Source organism: Mchenga conophoros, linkage group LG2 (assembly GCF_057382185.1).
Source record: "Mchenga conophoros isolate Kocher_MC1m ecotype Shallow Benthic linkage group LG2, M_conophoros_male_GT1.1, whole genome shotgun sequence".
Lineage (NCBI taxonomy): Eukaryota > Metazoa > Chordata > Actinopteri > Cichliformes > Cichlidae > Mchenga > Mchenga conophoros.
In genome coordinates this window covers 10,285,322-10,300,215 of record NC_140527.1, presented here as the reverse complement: position 1 = coordinate 10,300,215, position 14,894 = coordinate 10,285,322, and the positions used below count along the sequence as shown (strand labels likewise).

At 42.1% G+C, this 14,894-nt stretch overlaps 1 protein-coding gene across 1 annotated transcript; it reads left to right on the top strand.

The window, feature by feature from the left end:
• The first annotated feature begins 13,246 nt into the window (after nucleotides 1–13,246).
• neurog1 (neurogenin 1) lies at nucleotides 13,247–14,534 on the top strand. Its single transcript, XM_085247223.1, has one exon. It carries the CDS (start codon nucleotides 13,385–13,387, stop codon nucleotides 13,967–13,969), a length of 585 nt encoding a protein of 194 aa, XP_085103349.1. The 5' UTR covers nucleotides 13,247–13,384; the 3' UTR covers nucleotides 13,970–14,534.
• Nucleotides 14,535–14,894: the final 360 nt, after the last annotated feature.

The following is a 14,894-nucleotide window of genomic DNA, read 5'->3' as shown; positions in this document are numbered from 1 at the left end:
GTGTTTGTCTGTTAATAAAAAGCATCCACACAGCTAGGAGAGCAAAAAGGACTGGGTAAAAGTCTTGAACCACCCCAAAAGTGCAGCGATCAAGCGAAACATAAACATACATGGAGATGCAGTATATGATTTATGTAAGTATGGTCATTTATAAAGTAAGAAATATATAATTTTTTACGTTTTTTAGAATGTTCTTTAAAATTGTTAAATACTAATTTTTAAAAATAAATATACATATTTTATTTATATGCTAGACACTTGACCTCAAATAGTTCACTGAAAGTTAAAAACTTGTGTTTTAAGGGAGTTTTGCAGCTCTACCTGCAGGGGGCGACACAGTCTGCCCAGCCTGTAGGCCCTCAGCAGGGTTTCTAACCTCCTGAGCTGCTTTCTGAGCAGGAATTTAGAGCGAGGACTAATTTATCTGACAGGAAGTTCCTCCTGCTTGCTCTGCTCTCTCTTCTTCTGTGACAGAGGCACAAAGCAGCGGCGGCCATAGATCAGCCGCAGCCCCCCATTGTTGCCCGACAGGTCAGATACAGACCAGGACTGCAGCCATGCATGCTGATGAGGGTGTGTGTATCAAAGGAGGCGTGGCCTCAGGGGTGGCAGGTCACACATTCTCGCCGAGTGCTGATTGGTCAGAGGGAGATGTTGGGGAATGTGCAACAGGCACAGATGTCTGCAAAGTGCTGCGAGGTCATGACCCCTGTGTTGGTGTCAGGACGCCCAATCCCCACCCATCCATCTGCATGTGATCACCTTCAGCATCATCTCCATCGGAGCGTCCGACTGGGAGTCCTCAACAGAGGCTCATTGTTCCTCTGGTAGAAGAGGAGGAGGAGTCTGAACATCATGCTGCTTGTTCTTCACCTCCGAGACGAAGGTTCAGGTTCAGGAACCGTGGCGGTTGGGTTTGGTCAAAGAAACACCCGATGAGACCTTTTCTTACATTCGTTGGACGTGATCCTTTTCGCCGCATGGAAGGAGTGGTTCTCATTCCAGATCTGGGCCACAAAAAAGCCAAAACACGAAACAGATCAAACTTTAGTGGACCAGACTGAAACATGGTTTAAGTTACTTTTTTCATGTTACATGCTTTCCAATTACTCTTATAGCCTTCACACACCGGACGCCTAAAATTCCTGAGAATATTTAATGCGTTAAAAATATTTTTCACCTTTTTCGGACCAATCAGGTCACTGCATTTGACAACAAGTGCACTTGAAGTTTAAAATGAGCACGAGTACTGAATACACAGAGGTGACTTTTGAGAAGTTTCTTGAAAGACTCTAGTGACGGCACATTGCGATGCTCAGTGCTCATGTTAACTCCATTTATTATCGGTCATCCTCATTCACCTAAATCATCCAATGAGCAAAAGGAAGGAAAAACAAATCTCTTTTAGGGTAAATGGGCCTAAGAAAATCTGACAACTCCAGTATGGGAAGCTACCTGCTGTGGTTTTAAAAGACGTTATTTGAAAAAAAAATTGCACCTAAACCCAAAACGAAATCAAAGCTATGCCGGAAATAAAACTTTTGCAGAGAACAGCTGTGATTGGCTCATGCAGGCACACCATCAAGCATTGATTTGGGGAGCGGTTGATTTGCTTTTCTTTGCGTGTTAATTGGTAAAACACACACTTTAAACATTGCACAGTCATGCTAATTTAACTGTGTCAAGTGAAAATCATAATCAAGATTTAAATTTAATTAATTGTGCAGCAGAAATAATACGAAAAAGTTGTTCTATCCAGTGAAACCATCTGACCGTACATCGGGGTTCAACATCAGCAGGACACTGAAGTCGTGGAGGAATTAATCTGTTTTCAGGATCAAAGAAAGAATATTTCTTCTTGCTAAACTAAGCTAATGCTAGCCTGCCTGCTAACATGGTCAAACTGTAAGATTTTATTAGGTTTTATTAGTAAAATGTTATCTTGAGTGTATGAGGGTTGGCGTAAACATTCAGAACTCCGGAACTGTTTTAGTCACTTAGCTGTCCATTGTAAGATTACTTTATCAGCTATAGTTACAACTGGATTCATCCATTTTAACTTCACATGATAAATTCAAATTCAAATTTTATTTGTCACGTACACAGTCATACACAGTACGATATGTAGTGAAATGCTTGGACAACTGCTCGTGACCTAAAGAAAACAAAAAAGGAAAAGGCTATGAATAAGATAGGAAATAAATATGAAAAATGAAAAAGGGTAAAGATAAGATTAGATAAGATAAGATAAAAAGAACTTTATTTATCCCGAGGCAAATTCTTTTGTCATACACATGCTCAATGCAGCAAGAGAGACAGAGGAGCAGAGGAATAAGATATACAATATGTACAATAGAATACAAGTATACAGTAATATACAGTAGGATAGTGCAAAATATAATATCAAATAACTGTAACAAGTAACAATATAACCTGAGAAATAAATAGCTTAGCTTAGCTATCAGTGCAGATGATTCTAAAAGTGACATAGTATTGTGCAAATGGATAAAAAAATCAAAACTGTGGATTTTTTTGCCATCCATAATTAGAAATTTCAGGTTATTATCTCAAAATTTCAACATACTGACTCAAACTTTGGAGAAAACAATTTGACATTGAGAATTTATTAACACGTTTGTAAAACACTGCAATTCCTCAAATGTCCACTAGAGGCTCCAGGAGTGAGTCAGTCCACCTAGACTCCCATGCTAAAATAATATATCACAGGTAATTGTGGGGCTAACTTAGCAGTCTGCACTCTTTTCTACTTATGGTCCCTTCTGGCTTCAGAAAAAAACCAACATGGGTGCAGCTTAAATATTCCCACTGAAGCTTCGCAAACCAAAGGGTGACGTCTGAGTGTTGGCGTGCATCTTTGAATAATGTGTGTGGTGCAGACTGGGTTTTATAAATAACCGTCAGAGCTTCGGTTTGACCCATTAGACATCTCTTTCACGTGTTTCTGTTTGATTGATGCTGGGATGCTAAATGAAGGCTTCTCTTTATGGAAACCTGCAGTCTTCACACTCTGTATTGGAGGCTCCATGATGAGTTGGTGTCCAACCCGGTGACTCTTTTCAGGTGCTGTGTTTTCTGGTCGTGACGTTGTCATGACGCCGGGCAGCCGCAGATAAATCCAAACTGCTTCCCTTTGTGGCTGTTAACGCAGAGGTAAATTATAACCCTGAGCAAACAGCCTGCAGACAAGTGAAAGGGAAGCAGCTCCCAGAATGCATCAGCAGATTGATGGAGGTGGAGGCCGCGCGGCGCTGGCGGCAGCAGCATTCATGCGCCTGATTCACGGCGGCGTTCCATTACATTAAAACCTTCCTGAACAACAAGACGGCTGTGAGGAGAGGGGAAGATATTCATAAGAGCAGACAGATGGGACAAAGGACTGTATTTGATCATGTTTGTGCGCAGAGACGTGATGGAGGAGCAGAGGAGGAAGAGGAAAAGGAGGAGTGTAAAGAGTGTTTACTGAAGCATCACTCTTCGACCTGGAGCTTCTATAAGCATAGACACAAAGGTTCTGATGCATGTTTTTAAAGAGCTTTTACAAACCGAACCCAAAGCTCACCATACATTCAGTTAATTCAGTTATTTTGAGTTTTAGCCAAAAATCTTCAAATATTACACTTTAATAATTAAAACTAGATAAACTGATTGTATCGCTAGATACTCCATAACCAGGTCATTTTCCAGTTTGTTCTTTAATAGAGAGTCTTTAATAAAGAGTCAGGTAGTGAAAAACATAAAGACAAAGCATATGCAGAAGTCGAAAATCACATCTCGCAGCCGTCCCTTCTTTATCACACATCAATCTGTTGCATGCATGTGCGAAATGGGTTTCTTCCTTCCACAATAAAAGCCCAACCTTCATACCATATATGCTTGTTTATGTTCATCGACTTAATTTGTTCCATCTTTCCTGACAGTCAGCATGACTGTGAAACTAAAATATTTAAGAGGACTGCGGAAAGACTGAAATGTATGTTAACCTGTGGAGTTAAACCAAACCTAATGAGAAGTTTTTTATTGCCTAAATCTAGCTAACTGACTGGTTTCTCATGATATTGAATTAATAATGTGGTTTAATAATAATTGTGATTTCAAACCATTGTTTTTGATGGTGCCATCTATATTGTTAATGCCTCTGCATTGTTATACCTCATCCCTTCAAATTGAGAAGTAGATAAAAATATTCCAAAGAATCGGAATTGTACTTGTCTGAGCTCATCAATTCTTTTACTAATGCCTGCAGGTGCTGGCAATGCACAATGATTCCAAACCAGCAGTGTCATATATGCACGTCTTGCAAGAGTGCCATACATTTTATGCTCAGTCTTTGTGCACCACAAGTGTTGCTACTACTGTTCCGTAACCGGGAAGCTCATCTGTGTAGATGCCTCGAACAATTTTATCTGAGTAAGAAAGCCTGAATGAAAATGAATGCCATGCAAATATTCTCTCACATTCTCTCATCATTAAGTCTCCTCCGAGTGGTCACAGCATTATGGATCATATCCAAAATCCTTAATGGGCAATATGAATGGGATTTTCACTTCCTGAGCCTCACTGTTAAGTTCAGATAATGGGGAATCAACGGCAGTGAGGGGAAGGTGACAGGAACAAATGCTGTTTCTGGCACCCAAAGCTCCACCCTCTTTTGGGGGTGTGGCGATCAGTTTGAGCATTGTATTTGTATGAGATGCAAAGTGTTAACTCATCAGGCTCTAGGGTTGGGTATTGATAAGATTTTCACGATTCCGATTCCATTTTTGATTCTGTTTAACGATTCGATTCTCTTATCGATTCTTTTTAAAAAAGGAGAACACTAAGGTCGATTAGCTTAGAACTTTGTTTTATATCTTCTCTTTGAACAAGATAGAAATTTAGGAGTAACATGGCCTTACAAACCCAACAGTGAGATCTTAAGAGATCTACAGCCTACGGCTCTTCAATGGGGTGTCACAGGGTCCCCAGCAAAAAAAAATTGTAAAATAATAAAATAAATATTCTTCTGTAGCAATAACAAAGTATAACATAAATTATTCAGTAGCAATTACACAAGAATATCCAGTAATGTCCCTGCCTACAATTAAACACATTCACTTACCGAAAATCGGGGGCATCTGCTGTGGCAAATGGGTGCAAGCCTTTGACCACAAACTTAGTCACTGCTCGGTGACATTCGTCTATCCTGGCCTGAAAGGAGACGCTAACGGTAGACTGCAGCGAGAACTGCCAGCATCTGAGCCAGACTCTGTCTCTCTCATCATGGCCACCCAAATGCAGCGCACAGTAATGGCAGATTTTGTAATAAGGCCGATCGCGCTAACATAATATGCACTGTTAGTTGATTATTTACCTGCCGCATTAACGGGAGAGGACGTGCAAACGTTACCGCTGCTGCTGGGTTGTGATTCACGAGTCCGGAGCAGAATTAAAAACATGACATTCATTTGAGGTTATCGTGTGTTTTGTGAGCAAATGCTTTTGCATATTCGTAGTGTTTCCTCCCTTAAATGAAATATCTACTTTGCAAGTATTTCAAGTTGCCCTGTTGTCATCCGTTCTCGTAAAGTATAATCACACTTTTGAGCGTGTGAGCTGCTTAGGCGCCGTGCCAGATAAATGATGCTCCGCAACGTGGTGACGTCATTCGGGGTGACTGGAATCGCTAAGGGAATCGTTTGCAAAAATGGCAAACAATTCCAAGGAATTGAAACAGTGGGAACCGGTTCTCAACAAGAACCGGTTTTCGACACCCATCCCTATCAGGCTCCATTTCCAAAAATAAGCTTAATTTTTTATGTGGATAGGAATGGTTTAAGCACTGAAAGAAGCAGAAACATGGAGGAGGAGGAAACACCTTTCAGTTTTTTAACAGACATTTATCAAAAGTAATTCTGCTGCTGATAATCATATGTTCCTCACACATTTTCTTACTTTTCCCCTCTGGTTATTTTTTTTTTATCTCTACAAACATTTTTGTTCAGGTAGTGCAGAAAGAATATTTTAATAATTATTTTTAAGAAATAAGTGCAGAAATCCTGGAACAATACGAGCTTGTACATGTCACTGCTTATAAATATTTAAGTTAATTGTTGCAGATAACAGTTTGAAATATTAATCATTTCAGGAAATAAAAGTTAAAGTGAAGATACAAACTCAATATTAAGGATTTTAACCGAGAAGTTAAACGTAAACAAGCGAGGTTTGAGAGGGGGAGAAGGAGCAGGCCATATGGTTTGGAGTGCAATAACTTGAATTTGCTCCAACAAAGGAGTAATTGAGAAGGGGAGAAGGAGCTGTGAGTCTTGACTCGACAAAGCTGCGAAAACTCTCTTCTTTCAGGCTAATGAAGCTGTTGTCTGGGGGTGTGCTGCAGAGTGCAGGGGGTGGAGGAGTATGGAGGAGGTAGAGCGGCCCTGGACGTGATTTGTCATACAATCTGAATCTTTAGGAGGGCCACAGCGGAGGGAGACCTCCTCTCCATATGTCTGCTTCGTTTGCATCTGAAAGCTGCAGGGCTGAAGGCTGGGGGACGAGGAGGAGGAGGAGGGTCACACTGCTCTGTGCATCATCAGGTTTGAGGGTATGTGTGGCTCCTGTTGTTGTGTTTTTTTGTTTTGTTTCACTCAGCTGTCGAGATTCTTCTTTTTCTTTAGGAGAAAAGAAACTGCAACAGTATCAGGAAAAATCTTAAAAATGAGAGGCTCAAAATTAATCTCCCCTCACTTCGACTGCTACAACTCAAAGTCCTGAGGTTGGAAATGTGTCGTAAGAAAATTGCAATGAAAAAGTCAATAAAGCTAAAGAAAGAAGAGCCAGGAGGAAATAAAGAAATACAAGCAAGAGATCAAGGAAGAATCTAAGAAGATGAGTAAAAATTATAATTGACACCAGAAGGAAAGCAGACAGAAAATATGGAGCAGATCAACTGAAGGATGAAATAAGTGAAAACTACAGTAAAATAAACTGTTCTCTGATTCCAGCTTTTTTCTTGTGATTTTACAAAGCAAACTACATGTTTAAGAGTTCGTCCCCGTTAGCTGAACACGAGGAGACATTTATTAAAAGCACGTTTGTGGCGAATACAAAGTCAATAATGAAATTAATGACTTGTTGCAACTCTACTGCTGGTGGTTAAAGCTCTCTTGTTCTGCAGGTGGATGCATCTTTGAACTAGAAGGAAGTAGCAGTTCATGAAATAGACCTCTAATCCTACGATTTGTGTTCCTGGGAGCAAAATTTCCCGCCCTCACCCTTACACAGGCCTAGCGACTGGTCCATGACCATCTGGCAACTACTGTCGTGAGGGAAACAGAGTAAAACTTCTTGAGATCATTGATCTATTGATTGCTAGCAAATTGCTAACTGTCTGTAGTTTATACGTCCACTCTATGGTGTGAAAAGCATGACGCAAACTGGAAATATAGACCATCTACTTTCAAAGTAAAAGTTGCACCCTTTGAATCATGCTGGCACAAGTTTATACTACTTTTATGCAGCGCTTTATTAAGCTGTACTACCGCTCAATGAGTAGTTAGCAAGTATTTGCAGACAAAAATGTAAAACTACAGGTAACCGTGGCAATCTGCTGTCAACTGTGGCAATCATGGTGAGGTGTTTGGTGGAGGACTGTCTTTAAAACCAATTTAACCCAGCGAGAGCCAGCAACCTCCAGGTACAACCACGAACTCCCAACCAGTAACAATGGGAATAGCCTATGTTTCCTAGCAACCATATTGGCGAATATCTCTCAAACAAGGTGCATATGACGTCACGGGAGAAACCTTGCTGTTGGAGCCTCTAGTGGCAAATCCAGGAACTACAGTTTTGATGCTCGGTCACGTGAAAACTTTTGGCACTCCGTGTGATTTTATTTTTAATCCTTTCAGCTCTCGGTCTGAAAAATAGAAAGCAGCAGCAACAAATAAAAAACACTGATGTCGACCTTTCTCTTCGCTTTCACTCACACAGAGGTTTTGTGTTCATCTCCACAGTCGTGTGAGCAGGATTTTCTCAGCCAGAATATGTTTGTGAAGTGATAGATTTTGTTCTGCTTGTGTTACAGGATTACTCGATCAGAGTCTGAGAAGATTAGACTTTTTCTCTCCTTCAGCTCAATCACTTGTTTTTGATTCCTCTTTTGCCTCGAGAGTCCTCCAGCTTCTCTCTTCTCTGTTTTTTTGGAGGGTGTTTGGGAGTCGGGGGGGTCCTTTAGTTCATTTCTTTCTGTGTCATTTTCTCACGTGTTTCTCTTCATTGAAATTCAATCACATCTCGTGTCGCTGAGACTTAATCCTGTCAGAGCTTCACCCCGGACGGACCTCTCACTCTGCTCCCTTTCTTTCATTCACTCCTGTTTTTACTTGTATTTTCTTCTGTCTTTTTTGTTCTCCTGTCCTCATCTGTGTTCATACAGAACCTTCCCATACAAAATACAACACAAAATACAACGTACGTGTTGTTTTCTTTCTGAATCAACACAAATTCATAATAAAAAACACACTTTACATAAAACACATCATACGATAAAAATGAAAAATAAATTAAAAAAAAAACATTACTGTGATTATCGAGAGAATTTAATTTCTTAAAGACGTCAAGGATTACCATTTAGCGACATGCAGATATACAGACAGTTACAGCCAGGTTACAGCAGCCGTGTTAGTTGTTATTTTACAAAGCAAGCCTTTGTAAAACATGTTTTTTTTTAAAGAAAGAAAAGAGAAAAGTATTTTAATAATTACTGAAGTGTGCTGAAATAAAATAATCATAGTGGTCACTTTCACAGCTGTTTCCTCCCGTTAGAAGTAGATATACTTCTTTATACTGCGTACTGTGATGATCCCCTCACTGGGCATGGTAAGTGTTTTCATTGTACCTCTTTTTAGGTGTGTTTTGTGTGCTGCATTAATGCATTAGCAACAGCCAGCTGGGAAGTGGTCCAGGGTGAGCTGTAGAAGCTCCAGGTGTATAGCTTTAGAGGTCACTGGTCAACCCAGGTCCTCTCCACCTCTCTGCATTTCATGACTGCTGTTTAACAGGTTGTTTAAAGCTAAAAAAAAAACCCTCCATATTGACACCGATGACCTTCATCCTTCAGCCTCACTCAGAAACAACATCATGCAAATCTAAACTGTGCCACCCACGTGTCCATCAGCTCTCAGCCAAAAGGATGTCAGCCGTAAAGTGTTTCCATACACTTTAACTGCAGCTCGACAAGCTGTTTGATCACTTTGAAGTGATGGAGGCTGTAAAATAAAAAACCTATCTCCACCTTGTTCTTCTTCTGCAGTCTGTTGGGGTTTAAGCTGCTCCTCCTCCTCACTGCAGGAATGCTCTGTGTGTGGTTCAGACAAGGCAGCGCAGCATCTGCATCAAAAAGACCATTTTAGAAATGACTCTGGGTTAAAAACTAGAAAATGGTACATTTATTTGGTCAAGCTGCCTCCAGGGACAATAGTGAGCTTTTACACTCTGATCCCCCTCAGTTTCCTCTTCTCATATGTATTTATTGAGCTGCAGATACCTTAGATGTTAGTTTTTTCTATCAAATTATCCAACCAAATGTCCCAGACCCTGCAGTTCCTCTATGACGCTGGATCCAAAATTGTATTAACAGAAATTTACAGCCATGTTTACATCCTGCTATGAAAAACAGATTCACCACCGTGTTGTCAAAAAGTCTTCACCCAGCGAGAACGAGCAGGATTATCCTCCTTTCTGAAACTTCGAATGACCAAAACGTGGAAAATGGACTTCATGTTTTATTCAGTGACTGAGCCCAAAAACTCATCAGGAACGTTTTACTGAGGTCAGCGCCGAGGACTGTTTCCTCCACAGACTTCTATAGGACCAAAGTCTTTCTACAGAACAGAATTAAGACACTTAGTTTCCCTTTTTAGACTTGGAAACTACATCCGTCTTTGGTCTCAGCATTACGGAGAAGGTACCAACCACAAAGAGATAACAGTCCTGTTTTAGAAACCTACAAAGAGTGTACTCAGAGGTAGGAGGTTTAGAAACTGTGTTCAGTTTGGATCTTTGTGTTTGTTTTGCTTGAACCTACTAAAAACATCTTAGTTAGGTTTACAAAAAGATGGTGTTTGGGGTTAAAACATGCCCCATCTCTGGCTTTATTAGATTATTGTTATCGTTTGAGTTTAGTCAAAGTGTTTTTTATGTTTAACAAATAAATCTTAATCTGATTTGCGATTAAACAGACTATATGTGAATCAGAAGTAAAAACTATAAAGGTGAGAGTTTCCTGTCTGCAGGGAAGAGCTGGTGTCTGGGTGGTGTTTAGCGCCCTGGAGGAAATTATAAAGTCCATGTCAGGTCAGTGACACAGACCTCTGATTTTATTTGAAGAGTTTTAATGATTTGATTTAAGAATTTCTTCTTTCTGTTTTTCACAATCATCTGTTTGTATCTCTTATTAATCGGACTTTCTTTCTTCCTTTCCTTCCTTGTTGTTCTTTTCCTCTGGATCGTTTTCTTTCCTGTTTTCTGTCTTTGTTTTCTTCTTTAACTCTTTCTTTCTTTCTTCTGTTAATCGAAAGTCAAACTCTTCACTGAGGGGTTAACCTTTCTTTCTTTTGCACACCATTTTCTTCTTCTTCTTCTTAAACAGGTGCTTTTATTTCATTCAAACCCACACTTTCTTCTTTATTATTAAGTTCAATTATTTACTTTTTACCGTCACTATTTCTTAATCCTTCTTAACTCCACTTTTTCCTTTTTCTGTCCTCAGATCTTTTCTTTCAGCACTGCAGGTTCAACCTTCTTTCCTTTCTTTTCTTCCTACTTTGCAGAATTTTAAATTTCATTAAAATCATGCACCAAACTAAGCAACATGACAAATTCTGCAGAGAAAGGGATTTGTTGTACACTTACACTCCTTTTTCTTACTATTTCTTTTTGACCTGACAATATTTCATCTTCTCTCTTTTTCTCTTTTTTTTCTTTCCTTCATAAAAAAACTTCCCTGACATAAAACTAACCTCTGGAAGATTTATTTCTCTGTTGCAGTCAATTGTTTGTTTCTGAATTTCATCTCTTATTCGTCTTCATGGGTTTCTACTCATCTTACCTTTCTTTATTTCCTCTCTACTTTCCACTCCCTTTCTTTCCTTCTTTAACTCTTTCTTTCTGCATTCAACAAAATCTTCCCCCAGGGTTCATCTTTCTTTCCTTTGAAGGCTCCTTTATTTTCTTTCTCCTTAAAGAGTTTCCAACCTTAAAGCAAACATGAAGTCTATAAAATTCTGCAGACATGTCCCCTCAGAAACATTTGTTTTTAAACTTCAGTAAAATGCAGAAAACTGGATTTCTTCTTGTATTAAGCGTGCTTTATCCTCTTTGGGTGAAATAGGATTTGCTGGCTCGTTGTTGGGGCCTCACGGAGGCTTGTGCCGGCCCTGCAGCCGGGGCAGAGATGATTTGTGTGCAGCCTGGGTTTGGTTTTGTTCCTGCTGGGGCCCATTTGAATAAGAATGATGCCAATAGAGTGGCTGAGGCAGAAAGAAAGCAGCACAAAAGGCGAGAGGAGCTGAATTTGGACCAGGGACAAACCAGGAGAGGAGTGAAAAGAAGTGCAGGGCGGACAGCCACAATGGAACAATTCACCTTATAATCGCTTTGATATATTATACATGCCTGAAGACTCTAAACATTGTGTAATTATTTATAAATGAGTGTCCCCCCCCCTCCTCATGCAGAAGAAAGCAGCAGAAAGACTCTGCAGGTCTCTGCTTCTCCTCCGCTGGACTGCATACTGAATAAATGGAATAATTAATGGAAAATTGTATGCCTGTCTCATAAAGATGTCTTTAAAAAACACTTAAAGAAAATTGGTCTGTATGCGCTCACGCTGGATGGGTTTACTGCTGCCTGAAGGGATGAAAAGACGGACAAAAAAGCCAGACTTCATAAGGTGAAACAGTTCAGCCGAAGCCTGACGTGTCAGATAAAAATGACCCAAAGATCGAGGTCATTTTTAACGCTTGTGTTCAGATGCTGGGGTTGTGGTTTACATTCTATTTATCTCTTACAGAAGCGTTCTAGCAGCTCTCTTAGTGATGTCTGCCGGTGAACTCTGGAGCACCTCAGGGCGCTGTTGTAGCTCCCTGTTTATTTTACATGCTGCCATTCAGAGTTTTAGAAACACTGAGGTCAGAAGTGCAAATGTTCCCCTAGCAGAGCCCCCCATCAACCAAACTCTCTATATTTTTTAAAGTGTTTAAGAAGAGAGATGATTTGATTGTATTTTGTGGAGTGTGATGCTGTCTCTGTGTCATGCTCTGAGGCCATGTTTGTAATTCTGGTGGAGACTGTAATTATTTTTGTTCACATACTTTTAGGTTTTTGGACACAAGGGTATATAATGATCTCTGGTGAAATTAAACAAACTTGAGATACACTTTTTGGTTTTATCCAAACTGACATTTATGCAGAAATCAGGTTTGATTTTTCACATTTTCCCAGTAAAGATAAAAAATATATTCTGTGACGGGAAAGAAACTTTAGTTGTTAATCTTATGTTTAAAAGCTGTTGGTGGTCCGACTTTTATTGTGAAAGGCTTCATAGTTGCACGTCTGTCGGATTTAAAGGTGAACAGTATTTTTTGTATGGCTACTGAGGTGCACAGAATGAACAGGTGCAAGTTAAACTTTGAGACGTGTTTCCTTCACGTTAAGGAAAAAAGCCGAGCACTGACGAAGACTTCCGGGTAGAAAGAACTAGTTTTCTTTGTTAGGATGAAGCTCCTTTCTCCTCCTGCTGCTCCTCTTTCTGTGTTCGTGGAACAGTAAGCAGAGGATGGATGGATGGATTCTCCGAAGCGTGTCTCAGCCCGGCGGGGAGGAGGAGGTGGAGGTCTCTCTGCCTCTGCTTTCTTCTTCCACCTTTTTTCATGTTTTTGGTTTAAACTCTCGTAGTGGGTTTGGTCCTTTCTGTCTCGCGGGGGGGCATTGCGTGTAGTTCGCGTGGCCGGCCGCGCGCTCTGATTGGCTGGCCGTGATTACCGGCACGCTTCTCTGTGCGGGGCGGACAAACACCGCGGGCGTCATTATGTTAATGAGCTTCTCCCGCGGCACGGGGCAGACCTGCCGCAGCATTCATCCCCTCATCCTGCGCGCTGATGCCAGGCCGGGGGGGTCACAGGGGGGGCGCGGGGGCAGGGGGCCGGTCATTGTCCTCCGCGCGCTATATAAGCGGGCTGAGGCCGGTCGTGTGCCAGGCTCACCGGCTCGCACGAGCTGATCCAGAGCAGAAAACACGCAGAGACACGCGCGCCTCTCCGAACTGACACAGACTTCAGGTGAATTCCTCTCGCGTGGATCCCTCACGCCTCCTCTCCTCGCAGTCATGGACTCGCTCTACTCCGACATCGACAGCAACAGCTGCGACTTCTTCCCGCACAGCGAAGACGAGGAGTCCCGCAGCCCGCGCTGCGCGTCCCCGCAGCCCGAGCAGCAGAAGAAGCAGCGGCGTCGCGGCCGCGCGCGCAGCGACGCCACGGTGCAGGTGGTGAAGAAGAACCGGCGCCTGAAAGCCAACGACCGCGAGCGTAATCGCATGCACAACTTGAACGACGCGCTGGACGCGCTGCGCGGCGTGCTGCCCGCATTCCCGGACGAGACGAAGCTGACGAAAATCGAGACTCTGCGGTTCGCGCACAACTACATCTGGGCGCTGTCCGAGACCATCCGCATCGCGGACCTGCAGGCGGGCAAGGCTGGAGAGCCGCCTGTGCTGCTCAGCCCGTGCCTAGCCGAGGCCCCGAGCCCGGGCAGCGATGCCTGCTCCTGGAGCTCCAGCGGCTCCTCGTCCTCGTCCTCCCCGGCCTACTGCGCCTCCAGCCCGGGCAGCCCCGCCGCGCCCGAGGACTACAGCTACCTGCGGCAGGACGCGCTGTACGGCTTCCGCAGCTTCGTGCCGGGCATCTACTGATCCATGAGCCCGGAGGTCCCGCTGGAATAAGACTGAGAGCCGCTATTTGCCTTACTCACACCTCATCACCATCGTCGTCGTGCCTCTACGTATGGACTGGAAATGAAAGGAACTGAATTTGATCTGTTTTTTTATTATTAGTTTTGGGTTTTGTAAATTTCTCCAAAAACCTTTGCACTTTCCCCTCTCCCCCCTCTCTCCCCCAGAGTCTGCAGGTTACCTCAGTCTCAGTTTTTCTGTTTTCGTGTCCGAGGTGAAAAGTCAATTTTACAATTAGTAGAGTGATTCTGCAGAAAAGAGAGCGTGGAAATCGAGTTTCAACGCTCCCACAATAGACTGAAAGGAGCTGCCCGCATTCATTATGTATTCCACACACACACACACACACACACACACACACACACACACACACACACCCTCTCTCTGCTGTGTTTTTATTTATTCGACTCGTTTCGTTTTGTCACGTGAAATTTGTATTTTGTACATAAAGAGATTTTATTCTATTTACTTGGAGCTTTGGTGCCACTTTTCTACTAAATAATAAAGTTATAACGTTTCTATAAAACTCGCCTCTGCCTGCTTCTCCTTGATCCCGAGCCTCAGTCTGCGCAGATATGCTGCAGTAATCTGAGTTTAATCCGGGTTTAACCGCCGTGCACGGGCGCAGACAATGGCTTCAGGGATCGTGCGTGAGTTTTTCTTTTATTATAATGATAATTAATATTAATAAGATAACGGTTTGCTGAGAGCAGCAGGTGGAAGCACGTCACGCGACACGGAGATCGTTTAAAGTTTGACTGTGATGTTAATGAGGCACAAATAAAAAGCGGTGGAAGATCATAAACAAGCAAACTGCAACTAAAGGATTTAATGTGATTTAATGAGCTTTACAGATGCACCAGCCTGTTGTTCTGCGCATGTGTAC